Source organism: Kogia breviceps, chromosome X, assembly GCF_026419965.1.
Source record: "Kogia breviceps isolate mKogBre1 chromosome X, mKogBre1 haplotype 1, whole genome shotgun sequence".
Lineage (NCBI taxonomy): Eukaryota > Metazoa > Chordata > Mammalia > Artiodactyla > Physeteridae > Kogia > Kogia breviceps.
In genome coordinates this window covers 24,731,188-24,752,467 of record NC_081330.1, presented here as the reverse complement: position 1 = coordinate 24,752,467, position 21,280 = coordinate 24,731,188, and the positions used below count along the sequence as shown (strand labels likewise).

The following is a 21,280-nucleotide window of genomic DNA, read 5'->3' as shown; positions in this document are numbered from 1 at the left end:
AGCCAGACTGCCTGGATTGAACTCGCATATCTGTCCCATACTAGCTGTGTGACCTGGGACGAGTTACTTAACTAGAGCACAAAAGGCTTGGTAAAGATTAAATGAGCTGATGCGTATAAGGTACTAAAATAGGGCCTGACACAGGGTAAGAGCTCAATATTAGTAATCACTATCGGAAACAACTTAATCCACTAACATCAGCTGGATGCAAAAAAGCACCAAGGAATCCATCTTTATGTGTGTAGGTGCTATCAAAGACATTTAAGTATGTCAGGTGAGCATGTTAAAGCTGTGCTTCATAATTAAAGAAAATTTTAAAGATAGCAAAACATGTGCATTCATATAGAAATATTCTACAGAGCTACCTCCCTCTTTTAAAGACTGAAATAAGGACCAAAATTGGTTAATATACTAGAACAACAGTTCTCAAAGTTTGCTCTTTGGATCAGTAGCACCTGGAAACATGTTAGAAATGCAAATTCTCAGGTCCCACCCAGCCCTACTGAATCAGAAACTGAGGATGGAGCCCAACAATCTGTATTTTAAGGAGACCCCCCAGGTGATCCTGATGCATGTAAAGTTTGAGGTTCACTGTACTAGATAGTCCTATACTACATACCTAAAATTTCAGAAATACATAACCACATACACATACACACACACAATCAGAGACTAAAATGATTTCAAATAACTATAGGCTGAAAAGACTATTCTGTTAAGTGATACCTAACATAAACTATTTTTTAAATATGCATAAGTTATATATACAAGCAACCTCAAGCTTATGAATGAGACATTTGTTAAAGATTTTTTAATTGTAAATACATTATTTGGAACTAAGGTCATATTCCCCCTTTGGAAGCAATCTTATAAACTTGGGTTAAATTCCTAGCTAGGCAACATAAATAAGCCTTTTAAACCTATAAACACATAATGATTTGTTATAGTGAAATGTTTTTCGGGTAAAAAAAATGAACCAAAATTCTAAGTCAGATCATTGGAAAGATTCAATTTTCCTACCACAACCTTAGCAATGAGAGAAGACAGATTTCTTCCCACACTGGGATCAAAATAAACTTTTTCTGCTTCCCTTCTGCCCTTCTACCTCTGCAAAAATAGAGACTAGAGTTAGGGGCAGGCACCAGACACAATTGTGATAGAACAGAGATAAATGAGGGCTGCAATGGAAATGGCAGAGTGGAAGAGTAACAGCTTTAGCACCTGTGTATCTTGATAACAATATTGTATCTGTACATGTTTATACCTATGTCTGTATACTGGACTTCTACAAGTTTGATGTTTGGTCTCCTGCTTACAAGTTTATGCTATTGTAGCCAAAGAAAGAATTTCAGAACAAGAGATCTGAACATTAAGATTTTCAATGAAAAAGAATAGCATAAAAAAAAAAGAATACCATTAGTGGGTAAACGTAAGATGAGAAAGAGGCTGTTTACATTGTCTCAAACTATCTCCCCACAGGATACATATTAACAACAAGAGAAAAAGAATAACTACACTGGAGAAACCTGGCAGCCATAACCTTAACCAAGTGATCTATGTTAACATCACCAGTAATGGGACAAATTGACTTCACATGCTTCCCAATACAATGCAATGGGAAAAACAAGTACTAGTTAACATGACATCCCTTTCAGCCAATAAGGATCAAGATAATGAAACACTGTTATACTTCTTTTTTTATATGGATATATGCTATACAGTAAATATTATGTATAGTAATGAACTACATAGCAGATTTCTTCAGTATACCTTTACACAATATAAATTTGTTAACATTAAAAAAATTTATCTACCAGCTAAGTATTTAAAGCCAAATCAAACATCTCAGGTCTCAAGTGTTTAATACACAACAGTTGTTAAATTTTCTACATAGTTACTGTAGTCAAAAATTAAAATTAGGTGCAATCACCAAACACTGGAGAAAACTGCATTTGTGCTTGTAATGATTTCTATATTCTTTTGCTTACGTTGCTTTACAATTGAAAAGAAATTGTGTATTCTTTTCAGCTTTAAGACCTTGGTTAGGCACAGATCTCTTAGAACACAAAGAGCAAACTATAAAAGAGAAGTGCTGTTAAATTGGAATCAATCAAAATTTTAAATTTTTGCTTTTCAAAAGACAGTAAACAAAATGACAAGGCAAATCAGACTGAGAATAAAAGACAACTGAATTTAAAATGGGCAAGAGATTTGAATAGACATTTCAACAAAGATGATTACAAATGGCAAATAAGGGCATGAAAAGATGCTCAACATCACTGATCATCAGGGAAATGTAAATTAAAAGCACAAAAGATAGCACTACACACCCATTAGAATGACTAAAATTTAAAAGACTGACAACACCAAGTATTGATGAGGATGTAGAGCAAATGGAAGTCACATACATTGCTCCCAGGAATGCAAAATGGTATACACATGTTGGAAAAGTTTGACAAAAAGTTAAACATACACTTACCCATATGGCCCAGCAATCCCATTCCTGAGGAAACAAAAACATATGCACCCCCCCCAAAAAAGACTTGTACAAGAATATCCATAGCAGCTTTATTTATAATAGCCCCCAACTAGAAACAACCCAAATGCCCATCAACTGGTGAATGGATAAACTCTGTTATATCTATATAATGAAATATTACACAGCAATCAAGAACTACTGGGCTTCCCTGGTGGCACAGTGGTTGAGAGTCCGCCTGCTGATGCAGGGGACATGGGTTCGTGCCCCGGTCCAGGAGGATCCCACATGCCGCGAAGCGGCTGGGCCTGTGAGCCATGGCTGCTGAGCCGGCGCGTCTGGAGCCTGTGCTCCGCAACAGGAGAGGGCACAACAGTGAGAGGCCCGCGTACCGCAAAAATAATAATAATAATAATAATAATAACAAATCAAACATGGAAGCAACCTAAGTGTCCACCAAGAGATGAATGGATAAAAAAGATGTGGTGTGTGTATATGTATATATCTATATATATATCTATATAGGTATATAGATATATATATATATGCATGTGTGTATATATATAATATATATAGATATAGCTATATATACACACACACATACACACACACACACACACACAATGGAATATATCACTCAGCCATAAAAAAGAATGAAATAATGCCATTTGCAGCAACATGGACGGACCCAGAGATTACCATACTAAGCTAAGTAGGTCAGACAGAGAAAGACAACTATATGATATCACTTATATGTGGAATCTAAAAAGATGATACAAATGAACTTATTTACAAAACAGAAACAGACTCACAGGCATAGAAAACAAACTTATAGTTACCAAAGGGGAAGGGGGAGGAGGGATACACTGGGAGCGTGGGATTAACAGATGTACACTACCATATATAAAATAGACAAACAATAAGGATTTACTGTATAGCACAGGGAACTATATTCAACATCTTGTAATAAACTATAATGGAAAAGAATCCAAAAAAAAGAATATATATATATGTGTATATATATATATGTATATATATATACACATATATATGTAGAGCCAAATCACTTTGCTATACATCTGAAACTAACACAATATTGTAAATCAACTATATATCAATAAAAATAATAATAATAACATAAAGTTACCCTTGGGGTAGTGATTAGAAGGGCATATAAAGAAAACTCTGGGGTGCTCGTACTGTTCTATTTCTTGATCTAAATGGTGGACACATGGATGTTTAGTTTGGAAAATGTCACTGAGCTGTACAATTATGGTTTGTGTGCTTTCTGTATTATGTTTTATTTCAATTAAAAGTTTACTAAAAAAAATTAAAGAATGGATCCTGAACAGTCTGAGGTTGAAGGGACTTCACACAAATAATGGCAATGATTCAAAACTGCAGCCAAGAAAACAACTGAGCAGAAGAAAAGCAAGAGGAAAGAATGTTGAGTTAACTACTATTTATAAGGGGATTCAAAAAGCAATCACATGTCCAAAGCATATTTTCCTATCTGGAGGACTTGACTAATAATCTGGCTGGATTTAAGTTTTTATATATAAATGGTTGGGACACAACTGACTCTCCCCAAACCTTACTCAACATAACCTTTTCTTTTTTTTATTATTATTATTTTTTAACATCTTTATTGGAGTAAAACTGTTTTACAATGGTGTGTTAGTTTCTGCTTTACAACAAAGTGAATCAGTTATACATACACATATGTTCCCATATCTCTTCCCTCTTGCGTCTCCCTCCCTCCCACCCTCCCTATCCCACCCCTCTAGGTGGACACAAAGCACCGAGCTGATCTCCCTGTGCCATGCGGCTGCCTCCCACTAGCTATCCACCCTACGTTTGGTAGTGTATATACGCCCATGCCACTCCCTCACTTTGTCACAGCTTACCCTTCCCCCTCCCCATATCCTCAAGGCCATGCTCTAGTAGGTCTGTGTTTTATTACCGTCCTACCCCTAGTCTCTTCATGACTTTTTTTTTTCTTAGATTCCATATATATGTGTTAGCATACGGTATTTGTTTTTCTCCTTCTGACTTACTTCACTCTGTATGACAGACTCCAGGTCTATCCACCTCATTACAAATAACTCAGTTTCATTTCTTTTTATGGCTGAGTAATATTCCATTGTATATATGTGCCACATCTTCTTTATCCATTCATCTGTTGATGGACACTTAGGTTACTTTCTTTTTATTTCTAGAGAATACACTCAGAACAGTTTCCTTCCATAATTTAGTTTCCTGCTTGGAAGAAAAAAAATCTTACTAACCTCCTTCATAAATGACTTGCCAATCCGCACCACTTTTGCAAATAAAATGGGATCGTGAGAAAGGTGAGGACCAAGGTAACAGAACATATTGAAGACGTCTCTCCTCAAATCTTCAAAGCTCTCTGCTTGTTTTGGTGCTCTCTTATTTTGCAAAGCATTAACGGGTGAGCCTTTAGCACCTTTAGGAACGCCAACTCTACAAAAAGAAGGAAAATTTATACATATATAACTATACAATACCCCATTTTAAGTTAACACAGTCATATTAATCAGTAAGTAAAACTTTTCTTGCTTATATTTGCTTTCTCTATTTCAACTGTGCCTAACTTCACTATACCAAATAATTTAACTGGTAGAAAAAGACAAAAACAATATTCATTTGAAAAAAAAATCAGAGCTTAAGAGACTGTTTCAAACTAACTGCATAAGAAAAGGAAATCAGAGAAATGCAGATTCCAAGTAACATTTAACATACATCATATGAATTTGTTTTTAGTTCAATTTGGCCAATATCAGGAATCTGGATATGGGAATGGGGAACAAGGGATGGACCTCAGAGACACGAAGATGAAACAGAAAAATATGGATATAACAACACTGATTCAAGTTAATAAACATTTCTCAATCTGGCTTCCACTACCTAGACTGAATATGAGGTAGGTGGTGGTAGGGAAGGTGAGCAGCATAATGAAAGAGGGTGTGTCACACTAAAAAGGACAGCATGCCCAGAGTTCTCACCTGCTGAGCAGGTGTCCCGCTGTGGAGTCACAGGGGTCACTCTCTGAGAAGAAGCCTTCATGGTCCACAGCCCAGGTGGCACTGAAGGCAGCAGCCAGCAGCTATGCACGAGTCACAAGGCTGGGGCTTTTGAGGCAGGCTCTGATCTGTGGGGCTGAAGCCAGAGCTGCTGCCAGTACTGCTCCTAAGTATCCTGCAAGTAGGCTGAGGGCTAGCGGACTGGTCGACACAGTAACTAGGGATGATGAGAGAGGCTGCACTAGCAATTCCCAGGACAGCAGCCTATATGCCAGGAGAGATAAGGCAAGCAGAGAGGCAAAGTCCTCACTCAGAGCCACTCAACCCAGGATAGAGGAAAATTACACTAAGTAAAAACCTTAGGAATTCTCTGCCCCCCAAGAGAGGAGGAAAAGTCAAAAACAGACGAATGGAGTTTTCACTCTCAACGGAGCAAACCCAACCTAGAAGTCTAACATACAGTTTTTAGACAACACTGCGGCACAAATTCTGCAACACTTGGTCTAGATGATAGGACACAAGTCACTGATTAATACCTGCCAAACTGATATGCTCTGTGAATAGTTCTTATCTTCTGATAAAACATACTAAAATATATGCTTGGTTTGAGGAGACAAGATAAATATGCAGATTTTTTTTGTAGTCCTAAACTATTTCTACCTCAATTAGTAAAGCATACAGTAACATACCTTCGGTAGAGAGGCTCAATAGTTATATGAATAAGCTTGCAAATAGCAAGGGCTATTAGTTTATGTGAAGCTGCATAGTATGGAGGCATCTGATCCATAATGTTCTGTGCATGCTGCCAATCACCAATCTTTAACAAGGCTTCCAACAAACCAAGTTTTTGGTTGTCAGGTGGCTAAAAAGGAATAATTACAGCAAAGATACTCAGAATACAGACACCAATAAATCTTTATATTTTTTTCATTTAAAAAATTAAGCCAAACAATACAACAATGTATGTCAACAACAGCTGCCATTCATGGGAACTGCAACAGTATTTTCCTGAAAGTACAATCAAGTTTTTTAGTGATTGGAAAAAAACAACAGGATCTGCCTTTTCATTTAGCAGCCAAAGCATGACAGTTTATAGACTTGGAATTAAATTACGTCCTACTTAATGTTTTATTGTGCCACAGGGAACTAGAATTCATTCATCTTTAAGAATCCCTTTAGGACATGAGAGACATTAATACACAGAACACAAATACAGTCAATACGTGTGTCATCTTATTTAGAATACACTCTGAAATTTATATAAGAAAAAACATTGCAGCCTCTTTTGGGAAGGTGCCAATCAGATTAAAAGCAAAACCACCTTTGCAAATTTGTATTCCAAAAACCAGGTTTCACCACAATCAAAACTAAGAAATTATCCTTCCATAAGTTGATTAACCATCACAAGTTAAATTTCGTAATTCTAAATCCAGAAGACAATGTTAATTTTATCAGAATAAACTATATACCTTCTCCACTTTCTCCTCTTCTTTTTCCTTTTCTTTCTCTCGTTCGTCAATTTTATCGGAAGACAGTACAACCATTGTAAGTTTTCTAACAATCTGCTTAGCTTCTACAATTTCTCGTTTGTGTTCATCCATAATACAATTATCAGCTGGAAGAAGCTAAAAATGGTTCATTAAAATTTCATAAAACAGCTAATACTATTTGCACATACAAAATGCGAACACTATCTACTCTCTATTGATAAAACTAAACAAGAAGTCTGGCCTATTTCTGTCCATAATTTCCCTTCTAAATAGGTCTCTCTCCATTATTTTCATATAACCTGACAGGATTAAGTACCTGAATTTTGTACACCTTTTAAACTCAGGTAGCAATTCAAAGTTTCATCTCTTCTGTCAGAGGTCCTAAATTAATATAATACTACAACAGTGATGCTTACCATTGAATTTATTAGTTTACCCAAGAAAATGTGTACCTGTTCCATTAAAAATATCACAGATTTCCCCTTTAAAGGCCAAACTCCAAATTAAATAAAGTACTACATACGGATCCAATTTGGGAGAGGTAAACTACTGATTGACATAAAGGGGCAAAGTTGATTTCTCTAAATGAAAAATCTCTTGGGACTGACATATATACACTAATATGTATAAAATAGATAATAAGAACCTGCAAAAAAGAAAAAGATTATACTTATAGGTATAGCTCTCAGAGCAGCCCTGTTAATTTATACAGGTTTCCTTTATTATTGCTTGCTTCTGTTGTCATGCTTAGAAAATACACACATTTTCTTCTAGTTATAAAATAAAAAGCTCTACAAACTCCATTAAATTTCCATGGGATCTAGAAATAAACTTTCCATATCTATAAAAAAAATAAGTAAAAAAAAAAAGAAAAATCTCAAGTCGAAAAATTATGAACAGCTTGACATCTCACTTTTCATTTTCTAGATACCTATTTGACTTAAATCACAAACTAGTTTCTAGTTTATGACAAAAGAAAAGGTAATATGTGGATAGTTGACCCTCCATTATGAACAAATGATCAAGTATCTCAAGTTCAGCCATCTTGTATGAGTGGAAGATGGCTAATGTGGACATTTCATAAAATAACCTAGACACATAACCAACAAACCATTACTTAGTAGCTTTTGCTAGGCACTATGGTGAGCTATAAAAGAAGCATTCCTGTCCCTAGAAATGCATAATCTATTTCAGTAGCTAAGTCTAATGAAAGTAAATAATCAGTAAATAATAAAAGGAGACACAGTGAAATATTAAGCCACATACTACAGACTTTATCCCATTAATCAAAAAAGGGGAGTGGGAGAAAATGCATTATTGACTGGTACAAGGAGGTAAATGAGACTTTTTCTCATTCTTTATTCTCTCCACGGGCAATCAAACCCATTTTTATTGCTTTACTTATATATCTATCACATATCTACCACAGGTCCTCATCTTTTACCTAGCCTACTGCAATTGCCTCTAAAATCTCCCATTACAATGGGTTAAATCTAAGTTTTTAATTATAGTTCTCTCAATTTCTAGTCTTCTGTATTTTGAGAATATGTTATTAGGTGTATATAAAGTTACAACAATTATATCTTCCCAGTAAACAGAACTTTATTATTATAAAGTGACTATCTCTATTTTATCTGACAATAATAATTTCCATAGTATACTTTTCCCACCATTTTACTTTCAACCTTTCTTTGTCCTTAGGTTTTAGATGTTTCATGTAAACAATAAACTGGTTTTTAATCCCATGTGAAAATCTCTGTCACCTTAACAGGAACACTTAGTCTGCTTATATTTAAAGTTAAACTGAAAAATATCAGTAATAAATCTATCATCATTTTTGTACTTTCCATTTGTCCTACCAGTTTACACTTGCCTATAAACTCATACCTACGTCTTCAGATTCTCCTTTTTCTGACCAATTTTCCATGTTTTCAGTTTGTACATCCCTTCTCTACTCTAACTCTTGACTGGCTCTCTACTATCAACAAGAAAAAAAATCCAAACTCCTTATCATGGCACTTAACAACCCTTCACAGTTTGGCCCCCAACCTAATTCTTTCTCCCTCCTCATTTCCCCTACATACCACCCTAGGCTCCAACCACTCTGAGCTTCCTGCTGTTTCCCTAAGGTGACAGTGAAGCTTTTTCAAACCTCCTGCCTTTATATTAGGTTAATTCTACCTACAAAGCTTCCCACCTTTTAAGCCTGGCCAACACCTACCCTACTCATCTATCAAGTTCCCAGTTCAACATCAGTAGTTTGGAAAAGCCTTCCAAAATCCCCCCAAGACAGAGATGGTCACTATCTATTCTGGGCCCTCACAGCACTTTGTGAATACTTCCAATAAAGTACTTATTGTATTATGCAAAATGTTTTCTCCCTTGCTAGACTATGACTGCTTCCAAGGTAGTGATCAAGTTTCATTCAACTCTGTAACCACAATATGCAATGACAGGCAAGGAAGTGATTTCAAAGGCGGTGAAGATGATGTCAGCTTTGGACAGTTCATAGATATCCTAATGCACAACTTAATAAAACAGGAATTTCTATGTTACAAACCTAGTGTTTTCAAACTGACAGGCTAAGCTGTTGCTAAACTAGAGATCATAAATCATAATCACATATACACTCCTCTAAATCCTAGATCCAGCAATAAAAGCACAATACCAGTCATTTATTATCCAGTAAAAACATAAAAGAAGCCATTTTTTTTAAAGTATACAAAAAGTTTCCCATTCATACTGAATGCCTAAAATTAACATTTGGGTGAGAAGGAAGAACTATTTAGGTAATCTCGTATTTCCGCTAATTTGTGTATAATACAGAAGTCTAAAACCACATTGATTAGAACTTGGCCTTGCTCTCCATGAGGTATGCCTTGACGACAATTAAGAACTTTAATTTCATAGCCAACCTTGAATTCTATAATGGTGACAAAAGGTAGTTCATTTCCATGGTTCCAACGAACTAAATTCATTCACTTTATAAAGTGAACACAAAGCAGTAATGCAATAGGGCTTCAAAAATTAAGACTTGAGAGCCTAGAACCAATCTTGGAGTGCTATATATGGCTGCCTACTCCTCTTCCCCACCCCTGAGATGAACAACCAAATATTCTTAGCAGCCCACTGGACTTACATGTACATAAAGATCATCTAAATCAATAAGATTAAATTGTAGAAGTACTGCTGCAACTCTGTACAAAGATGAAGGAGTCTCTCCATTTGGTTCCTTGAAAAACAAAAGAAAAGTTTCTATTTAGTGCCTAAAGTACAACTAAAATCATATCCATTTATCTACCAATAATTAAGCACAATTAGATCAAATAACTCTAGGTCAACAATAAGCTTCATTGCTCTTCCTGATCATAAATAACATCCAAATTCAGGACAAAGATAATTATGTGAATATCCCTTTTCACAATGGCACATCTGATGAACACAAGGAAAGCAGTTTCAAAAATGGACACACTTTACAATACATGTTGATATCTGAATAAAATCTGAAACTTGAACAGAATGAGATTTTATACTGCATAATATCTAGTTTGGGTTTCTGTTTATATGTGTGTTTTCTTAACTTGGTTTTTCAAGTACTTCTCAGTGGAGATGCAGATAGACAAGACTGACAAATTTGGAAGTACGGAACCATCTGTGTCTGCTTTATACTTTTCTTCCTATTCTTTTATTTCTTGGGTTTATGCTAAGTATATCTGCTTGTCAGCTGATTTCCCCTTCAAAACAGGTGTCTCTACTTAATACACATGAATAATTCATTTTAAACAAGGAATGGACAATTCCAGGTCAGCCCTATGGACCCTTCAGAGAAACAGAAGGATCTTTGAGTGCTATCAAGAAGACTTTTCCCTAATTTTTAAACTGCTTGGGGTCAGATGAATAGAAGAATGACGTGAGGACAACTAGCAATTACTAAATGGCAAAATGCAAATAAAAAGCAAACAGTGACAATACATTATGTTCTGCTTCTACTCAACACTGAAAATGAGATCTTTGTAAGTAAGCCCCCCCCCACAATTGTGATAGGTGTTATGTACATAATATATGAAGCTAACGAAACTAATAGATATCATATAAAAAAGGCATTGTTTCACTGTAAGTTTTAAGACAGATAAGTCTTCAACTTAGCAATAGTTTGATTCTAAATGTTTTTTAAACAGTTATTTAGTATCAAAACATTTTCCCATTAAAAACAAATGGTGGTCACACTTTTGGAGCAAACCCACAAAAGCTCACTACCTGACTTGAATCCACCAGGAATATTCTCATTTTTCCCAATTATCTCTGTTTAAATGAGTCACAAGAAGCCCCCGACTCTCAGGACAAATGTCAACTCCAGTAAACTGCTCTTCATATTGCTCTGCACAATCCCTGTTCTGTCCTATTCTACCTATCCATAGCATTCTTTAAAAACTTCCATGGAATCCTCTGGAATTCATGATCCATCCTCAGCAAAACCCCCTATATCCTGAACCTCTCCTCTAAATATATCCTCTAAACCTCTCCTCCCCCCTTCACCTTGAACAAAGACTAGACTCACTGGGAACACCACTCCCACTATAACCCAGTCAAGTGGTGGCTATTTTCCCCAGACCCCTCACACTACTAGGCCTAGAGATGGGGTATGAATGATCTTTGCTTTTTATAGTTGTTTTCAGACTATTCTCCCTCCATGCTCCCTAAAGCCCACCCAGCTCTGAATTTCCTATCACTCACTATCCCTCACTATTGCTGTGATCTAGTTTCATCTGCGATCTAGTTTCATTCTGCTGTGGTCAAAGAAGATATTTTGTATAATTTCAATGTTACAAATGTATTGAGACTTGTTTTGTGGTCTAATATAAGGTCTATCCTGGAGAATGTTCCATGTGTACTCAGGAAGAATGTGTAATCTATTGTTGTTGGGTGGAGTGTTCTATATATGTCTGTTAAGTCTAACTGTTTTTTACAGTGTTGTTCAAGTCCTCTATTTCCTTATTGATCTTTTGTCTAGTTGTTCTATCCATTAATGAGAGTGAGGTATGGAAATATCCAACAGTTATTGTAGAACTGTCTATTTCTCCTTTCAATTCTGTTAATATTTGCTTCATATATTTTAAGGCTCTGTTTGGTGCATATACATTTATTAACTGTTGTGTGTTATGTTCTTGATAGGTTGACCCTTTTATCAATACATAATGCCTTTTGTTATCTATTATAAAAAATTTAGTCTTAAAGTCTGTATAGCCACCCCAGCTCTCTCCTGGATACTATTTGCATGGGGTATCTATTTCCATACTTTTGCTTTCAATATATTTATATCTTTGGATCTTAAAGTAAGTCTCTTATAGATAACATATAGATGAATCATGCTTTTTTTTTCCTCTCATTTTATTACAATGAATTTTAACAGTACAGAAAAGTCACGTGACCTTGGTGGGTCTGGATCACACTTTTTTATACATTCTGCCAAACTCTGCTTTTTAATTACAAAGTTTAACCCATTTACATTTAAGTAATTAGTGACAAGGAAGGACTTCCACCACTTTGTTATTTGTTTTCTATATGTCTTATATATTTTTTTGTTTCTCATTTCCTCCATTACTGTCTTATATTGTGTTTGATTTTTTTTTTGTAGTGTGCTATTTTGATTCCCTTCTCCTTTCCTCTTCTATTTATTTTTAAAAGTATTTTCTTAGTGGTTATCTTGAGTCTTACAATTAACATTTTAAACTTATATAATAACCTATTTTGAATTAATATCAATTTAGCTTCATTTTTTTTTTTGGCCATATAGAATGGCATGTGGGATCTGAGTTCCCTGACCAAGGATCGAACTCGCATCCCCGGCACTGGAAGCACAGCATCTTAACTACTGGACCACCAGGGAAGTCCAAACTTAGCTTCAATATTATACAAAAACTCTGCACCTATAAATCTCTAACCCTCCCCCTTTTATATTGTTATACATTGTGTGCCAATTAGATTTATAATTGTTGTTTTATTCCTTTGTCTTTTAAATCATATAAGTAAAAAGGAGGAGCTACAAACCAAAAAATACAGTAATACTGGCTTTTATATTTACCTATGTAGTTACCTTTACCAGTGTTCTTTATTTCTTCATATGACTTCAAGTTACTGTTTAATGTCCTTTCATTTTAGCCCAAAGGACTCCCTTTAGCATTTCTTGTAGGGTAGGTCTACCAGCAACGAACTCCCCCAGCTTTTGTTTACCTTGGAATATCATAATCTCTCATTTTTGAGGGATAGTTTTGTTGGATATAGAATTCTTGGTTTCATTCTTTCAGCATTTTATAATATGCCATCCCACTACCTTCTGAAGAGAAATCAGCTGTCAATCTCATTGAGGATCTCTTGTATGCAATGGGTCACATCTGTTTTGCTGCTTTCAAGATTCTCTTTGTCTTTCAACAATTTGACTATAATGTGTCTCAGTGTGGATCTCTGAGTTTACACCCTCTTGGTGTTCCTAGAGTTTCTTAGATGTGTAGATTCATATTTTTCATCAGATTTGGGAAGGTTCCAACCATTACTTTCTCAAATACACTTCCTGCCCTTTTCTCTCTCTCCTCTGCCTCTGGTACTCCATAATGTACATATTGGTACACTTTTTTTTTTTTGGCCGCCCACACAGCTTGCAGGATCTTAGCTCCCCAATCAGGGATTGAACCCGGGACCACGGCAGTGAAAGCACCAAGTCCTAACCACTGGACCGCCAGGGAACTCCCCACATATTGGTACACTTGATGGTGTCCTATAGGTCTCTGTTCATTTTTCTTCATTCTTTTCTGTTTCTGCTCCTTTCAACCTCAATTAACTTATCAAGTTGTCTAATTGTTTCTTCAGCCTTCTCAAATCTGCTGTTGTACCCATCTAGTGAATTTTCATTTCAGTTATCACACTTTTTGGCTCCAGAATTTGTTTGGTTCCTTTTTTTAAAATAATTTCTGTATTTTTTATTGATATTCTCTGTCTGGTGAGACAGTGCTTTCCTGGTTTTCTTCAGTTCTTTTCCCATGGTTTCCTATAGATAATAAGCATATTTAGGACTGTTGATTTAAATTATTTATCTAGGATGTCCAATGCCTGGGCTTCCTCAGGGATAGTTTCTATTAATTTCCTTTTTCTTATGAATGACCCTTACTTTGTTTCTTTGCATAACTCATTATTTCTTGCAGAAAACTGAACATTTTGAATACTGAATACTGTGTAGCAACTCTGAAAATCAGATTCTGCCCCCTCTATGGGATTTGTTGATGTTGCTTACTGTGGTTTATTGCTGTTTGTTTAGTGACTTCGCTAAACTCATTTTGTAAAGTCTATACTATTATTGTGTGTGGCCACAGAAATCTGTTTCTTTTTAGCTTAGTGGTCAGCTAGTGTTTTGCATTTCTTAAAGGCCTGAAGAGAAAAAAGAAAAAAATACTCTTCCAGTCTTTGCACATTGGCTCTATGTTAGGGCACTCCTCAACATTTAGCCAGGCCATTTACAATTCTGCCTTAGTCTTCACTTCCTGCTTGTGTAGAGCCTGAAGGCCAGCCAGAGGAAAAAGCTTAGGGTCTTCTCAGCCCTTTTCTGAGCATGCAGCCAGTTCTGGGCATGTGCTTGGCCTTTTTTTTTTCTGATTCCATGGTACATACAGGAACTTTTCTAAAGCCCTTATTCCCCTGTGTATCTCCTTATCCAACTTCTTCCTTCCCAGGCTTTCAGTCTCTCTATTGCTTGTCTGACTGTTGTCTCTTACTCCAGACTGCTAAAGCCAATAGTTGTGTCTTCAAATGTTTTTGGCAAAAGCCACCCCAGCCCTAGGGATGCTCCCAGTCAGGCAAAAAAAAGACAGGCCCTTGCACCATCCTTCAGGTAGCAGCCAGACAGGCTGAATTCTTTGAAAACAATTCTTTATATCCTCTGGCATTAGCCATCTGTACTAGGAGTGCAGGCTTCTATCTTCACAGCCACCATCAATCTGGGTGTGAGGGACAGTAGGCAGGCAATTCAAAATATCACAGTGCTCTCTTAGCCCAAACAGCAGCTTCTTTCTTCACCAAACCTTTCCTTAGTTGTTTTAAGTTTTTACTGAATTCCAGAGTTCTGTAAAAGTCGATTCCGTTTTTTGCCAGTTCATTAGCTGTTTTCATGAAGGGACAGAGCTCTGGTGTTCTCTACTCTGCCACTTTTAGTTATGTCCTATTGTTGCCATCTGTGGACTCCTGGGTCACTGCCCTTCACTTAGCAATGAATGATCTTAGCTTCTGATTCACTGTCACTTTCTCCAACTCTATTCCTTTCTTAATTTTTGGAGATTTTCAAATACACGTTAGTGATTCTTCCATCATCTTGGTCTCTCGGTTCCTTGAATTCCACTCTTCCAAAGATCTCCTGTACCCTATCTCAGCCATTCACTCCATATCCTGAACTTTAATATTACCAATAGCTACAAGTCCTCAAAGTGCTAATTTCACATATCCACCCCTAAGTGGGTCCTTAATGCTGCTGGCCAATCATACTCTGTTTCTCTTGTGCATTCACTCTCCCACTCTCTTACACAACTATTTCCTACTTTCTCTCCTAAGCTCCAATACCTCCTTTCTCATCCTCTCTCTCAGTTGATGACCTTGCTTTCTATTTCAGCACGAAAACTGGAGCAATCGATAGGACTTCTATAAATTCTCACCATCAGATCTACCCACCTACCAACAACTGTACCCACATATGCTGCCTTTCCACCTGTTATTACAGATGAATTCTCTATGCACCTATTTAAACTCCGTCCATCACTTATGCCATAAACTGCATTCTCTCTATCCTACTCAAGAACACTGATCCAATAATTCTCTCCTCTTTCGCCTACATCACCAGTTTTCCTTTCTATTCGATCATTCCCGTCAGCATATAAATGTATTCTCTCTCCCATCTTCAAAAATAAATCTCGAGTTCACTTCCTCTACCAGCTATCACCCCATTTGTCTGTGCCTCTTTGTAGCAACTCTTTTACAGAGTTGTCTGTTCTCACCGTCTCCAATACCACTCTCCCCATTCTCTCTTAACACCAGCCAAACTCTACAAATATGGCTAGTTCTGATCTCCCTGCTGATAAATCCAATGACCATTTTTAGTCCTCATCTTAAATGACCTATCAGAGACATTTAACAGAATTGATCATTCCTTCTTCCATTTAGCTTCCAAGATGCTATATTCTTTTTGTTTTCCTCTTTCCTTATATGTATGTGTTCCTTCTATACCTCCTTTGCTGGCTCCTCCTCTTCTCCCAGGCCCTTTAACATCAGAGTGCCCCAAGGCTCAGCCCTTGGTTCTCTTATGTCTCTATATCCAACTTGATGATTTCATCCAGTATCACAACTTTAAATATCATCTATGTGCTTTTGGCACCCACATTTCTATTTCTAGCCCAGTCCTTTCTCTAGAACACTAAATCCAAATATCCAGTTATTGGGACTTCCCTGGTGGCACAGTGGTTAAGAATCTGCCTGTAATGCAGGGGACACGGGTTCGAGCCCTGGTCCGGGAAGATCCCACATGCCGCGGAGCAACTAAGCCTGTGCGCCACAACTACTGAGCCTGTGCTCTAGAGCCCGCGAGCCACAACTACTGAAGCCCACGTGCCTAGAGCCCATGCTCCACAACAAGAGAAGCCACCGTAATGAGAAGCCCACGCACCGCAGTGAAGAGTAGCCCCCGCTCACCGCAACTAGAGAAAGCCAGCACGCAGCAACGAAGACCCAATGCAGCCAAAACTAAAATAAACAAATAAATAAGTTTATAAAAAAAAAACACAAAACAAATATCCAGTTATTTACTCAACATCTCCACTTGGATATCTGAATCTTTAACAGGTATCTCAAACTTCACATGCCCAAAACTGAATTCCTGATTCCTACCCACAACACCCTACCTGGCACATAAGAGGTACTCAGTCAATCTTTCTTAAATGAATAAATTGTGGGTTATAACGGTGCCTGACCATGGTACTATTACTACTATTACTGTGTTCTGAATCCAGAAATCAAGGGTGAGAGTCATCATCTCCTTCCTCTTTCCTGTGGCAAGACAACTCCAGCCAAGTCTGTCTTTCCATACCCTCATGCTTGCTAGTACTCCTTTCTTCCTGCCCTTTGTGCTGACCTTCATGCTGTCCCTAAACCCTCTATTGTAGCAATCCCTGTTAGGAGAATCAAACAGACGTACCTGCCCAATTTTCCAAATTGGTCATGTGCCCTAAAACTGTTTACATCTGTACCACCCTTCCAAGTCAAAACATCCAGTATAGCTGACCTCAGGTTGAAACCAGAATTAAAATCACTCTCACTGACTTCATAGCAGAAATAATTACCTTTGCCTAGAAGTCCTAAGCATTAAGGAAAAAAATTAAAAGAAACCTGTTAATCCAAATAACTTCCAACTGGTGAAAACATGGGTTATGGTCAGTGGGAGTAAACATTTTCAGGTAGTGATGGGGAGGGGGGAGTGGAGTCAGGCAAGGGACCAATACACAGGGTGAGCATACACGCCTAGGAGCCAATTCCCCAGGTTACATGCCCTAAGCAGTTTTTTATTTTCATGGCTTTTCCTACTTTACCTCCCAAGACCACAGATTATCTAAAATCCCTGATATTTCTTCCCCTGCCCGCAGTGGTCCTTAAGACTGCAGAGTCTCAAAACAAGATAGCTCAGGCAAGAGAAATAAGGGAATGCTGTTATACAGAGCAATACAAGGGTTACTCTTTCCAATAATAGGTCATTTCTAAATCAAATGTTTCTCGGTTGGGTATTTCTTATATAAGACAAAGGCCCCATTATCTACTAAAAAGAGGATCATTCTAACATTGGTCAACCCCCACGGATATTTTAATTCAGCTCAAAAAGTGTTACCATTATGAGGAATATTTTCATATAAAAATTTTTAATTCTGAAACTCACATTCAACTAACAATACTTGATATTAAGCAGCAGGTCATCCATATTCACTGCAATATGCTCTAAAAACCTCAGTCTCCAAAGCCCTAACCTATATTCTAATTAATCATGCCCAAGTTAAATTTCAGCTACCCTGTCACTTCAGCAGTTGGTTCTCAAACCCAAAACAATCAAGGTGCCTCTTAAAATGTGATGAAACACTTGAACTTCTCTTTCTCTGTACTAAGAGCAGACTCCCTGGCTACTGGTAGAAATAGGAACGTCTGCCATCACTAATTTTTGAACAAAGGTGAAATGCTCTTGCCCCCAAACCCTGCCATTCATCTTGTTTGGTGTCAAAAAGCTATATGCTTTTAGTTCTGATCTAATTTCTCTTCTGGGGCATTCCAGAGAAATGGAAAACTGAAGAGAAGCAAAGGCAGTAGGTGGTATATATTTGAGAATCCTAAAAGAAAACTGTCTTACTATCCTGAACTTGAGCTCCAGAGAACAGGAATAGACATTCTTTACCAGAGTATCCTCAGTGCTTAGCAAAGCAACAACATACCCTAAAAACTCCATAAATGTGTATTTCTTGACTAGGTGAATATCCCAGGCAGGTAGACAAATTAGGAAAGCTATATCAAAAAGGCAACAGAGGTCTTATTACATTAAAATCCTCCATGCTATCAAGTGAGTTATCTTCCTAAAACATAGATCACTCATTTGTAGTAATTAGTGAACATTTACTATAGGCTAAGCAATAAATTAATCCAGAGAAATTAGGAAAATATAGACCATCCTACATGACTAACAATCTAGAAAAGGAGACAGACATGGTTTATTCTAATATAACCTTATAAGTGCTAGAAGCCTGTGTCAAGTTTTATGAGAACAGAGTTTAAGAAGTGACTATGCATGGGTGAAGTGCCCACCAAAACTTTATAGCGCAAGTAGCACTTGATCTGAAAGAATAAATAAGTTTACAAGATGAAGAAAAGATAGGTGAGGGGGGTGGGTAAGAACAGTTTTCTAGTTATAAAGAACTGCATGTAAACAGAGGTCTATACATAGCAATACCCCTACCTAAGTTCAGGAAATGGCTAGTAACTGAATATGACTAGAATATGAGGTTTGAGGGAAAAAAATCATTAAAGATGAGGCTAGAAAGAATGGGGCTAGATGGTGAAGAGGCTTTTCTGCCACATTTAGAAGTCTGAATTTCATCCTGCAGGCAAAGGTTTTTAAGCAGTGAGTTAATTAGATCTCTTTCAGAATGTAACAGTAGTAATAATACGAAAGGTGGATTGAAAGAGAAATAATCAGAGGCATAGATTTGCAAGATAACTACTGTAGTGGTTTACGTGAAAAATGATGTAAGATATGCCTCAAGAATTTATTCACATCCATAAAAAATTCCAATGGTAACTACCTGTACAATAAAATTCTAACTCAACACAGTGTTCAAGGCCCTTGACAATCTAAAGTTGTGCCAACCTTTCCAACCTCACTTCCTGTTCCCTTCTTTTCCCCACATCTTACAATCCAGCTACATGAGACTATGTACCATTTCTTCAATATGTTACGTACATTCATACTGCCACGTCTTCACTGACACACTTATTTGTTACTTCTGCACAGACAACTCTCAACAAACTCCTACTCATCCTTCAAGGACCAGGTTTAAAAAAGGTTCTATCTGTGAAGTCTTCCCTGACTCCATCTCTCTGAGGCAAAAACGTATTATGCTTTCTTCTAGGCTTTCACATCACATCATTCATACCACTAATGTAGTTTTTTCTATCCCCTCTGCTAGAATGGCTGAGCTGAAACCAGTCATTAAGAAATAAAATTCAAATTAAATTTTACATATAAAATCACAAAATTCACACACACACACACACACACACACACACACACACACACACATTTTTCTTTACCTGGTAAAACTTGAATTTGAACCCAAGAATATGACACAGTGTTTGCGGTTCACACATACTCATGTAAGATTCTAATAAAGATATAAAGAAGTCATCGTGTTCCGGCCTGCATTCAAACACTTCTAAAATGACATCCAGAACTCTATTGGGATCCAGATTAAAGCATCCTGCAACAGATGAGATATACACAAATTCAAAAGTGATTATACATAATTTCTAGAAAAGCCATTAACCTTCAGGGACAACATACGTAAAATAAAAATGTTTTTAAAAACAACTTCTTTTACAAGTTTGCTTCCCCTGCCCCAGAGGGAAATCTTGATAATTTTCAAGGTCATCACAGCTACTCCCCACATGTTACAGATGAGAAATACGACTTGCCCAGGATTGCAAAGTGGGTTAATGACAGGGCTTAGGCTGGAGCCCAGGACCTGTGACACTAAGTCAAGTGAAATTTCTTCTATGCCACATCATCTCATCAGTTCTTGATTACTCACGCTAGTGAAAGAGATTCACATTTTTAATTCTTAGCAAAATATGAAAATCAAACAATACATCTTACAAGTTAGGCAACTAAAGGTTTTTTTATGTTTTATGCAGAAGTGTTTGGAATGTTGACAAATGAGTTAAAAGTTCGGGTTCATGAAAGTGGAGCATGATTTTTATAATCATTTTTTAGTTTATCTTACATATGCAACAAAACTACAAAATGTAATTGCACATTCGTAGTTTGGGGCAGCATTCTAAAGGAAAACAGGAATACTAATACTAAAGAGATGAGAATACAAGGAGTTGGGGACAAAACACAAGCAAACAGAGAAGGAAGAAAACAATCTAGGTAGAGCAGGAAAGAAGCACTTAATAGGTACCGATGGCTACTTATCCTTGCTAATCTCCTAGGGTAAGCTAAAAAGGGCCAATAGACATGAATTTAATAAACATGCCTATCAGCCACCCTACTCTTAATACATTATTACCTCTATTTGCATTCAGCTTCAGCTGTTACCATAATTATATTATAGCACAGTCACATCATACGTGCATTTAATTTGAGAATGCAACCATTTACACATAGCAAAATAAACAAAAGAGAGAATTTAAATGATATAGTCAATTCCACCTACCATTCCTCTCAATATAATGCATGCTTATGACCCAGAGTGAGCATATCAACTGGCTGTTCCCTCAGTTTTTATCAGTTCCCTCATGCCTTGTGCATCAAGCTGAATGGAATTCTAGTATTTTTAATTATGTATTTTTCATTAGGCATAGCCCTTAAATGCAAGCTAACCACTTCATCTGGGGCAAGCAAATAAACACTGATTTCTTCTAACACTGGAGGAAAAAGAACGACTGTGTTAACTTAGGGAGAGATGTTAGGTCTAAACACTATACGT

At 36.9% G+C, this 21,280-nt stretch overlaps 1 protein-coding gene across 16 annotated transcripts in view; it reads right to left on the bottom strand.

Annotated features, from left to right (window-relative positions):
• THOC2 (THO complex subunit 2) overlaps positions 1-21,280 on the bottom strand; it is a 128,629-nt gene that overhangs the window by 57,586 nt on the left and 49,763 nt on the right. For all 16 annotated transcript variants that reach the window (XR_010838744.1, XR_010838742.1, XR_010838743.1 and 13 more), the window contains exons 8-12: positions 19,884-20,050; positions 10,150-10,242; positions 6,990-7,145; positions 6,210-6,382; positions 4,765-4,960 (exon numbers count right to left, since the gene is read on the bottom strand). Coding sequence is in view for 13 of the 16 variants with exons in the window: in XM_067024043.1 (XP_066880144.1) it covers positions 4,765-4,960; positions 6,210-6,382; positions 6,990-7,145; positions 10,150-10,242; positions 19,884-20,050 (785 nt within the window). In the remaining 3 variants the exon portion in view is untranslated. The remainder of the gene's footprint in view (positions 1-4,764; positions 4,961-6,209; positions 6,383-6,989; positions 7,146-10,149; positions 10,243-19,883; positions 20,051-21,280) is intronic.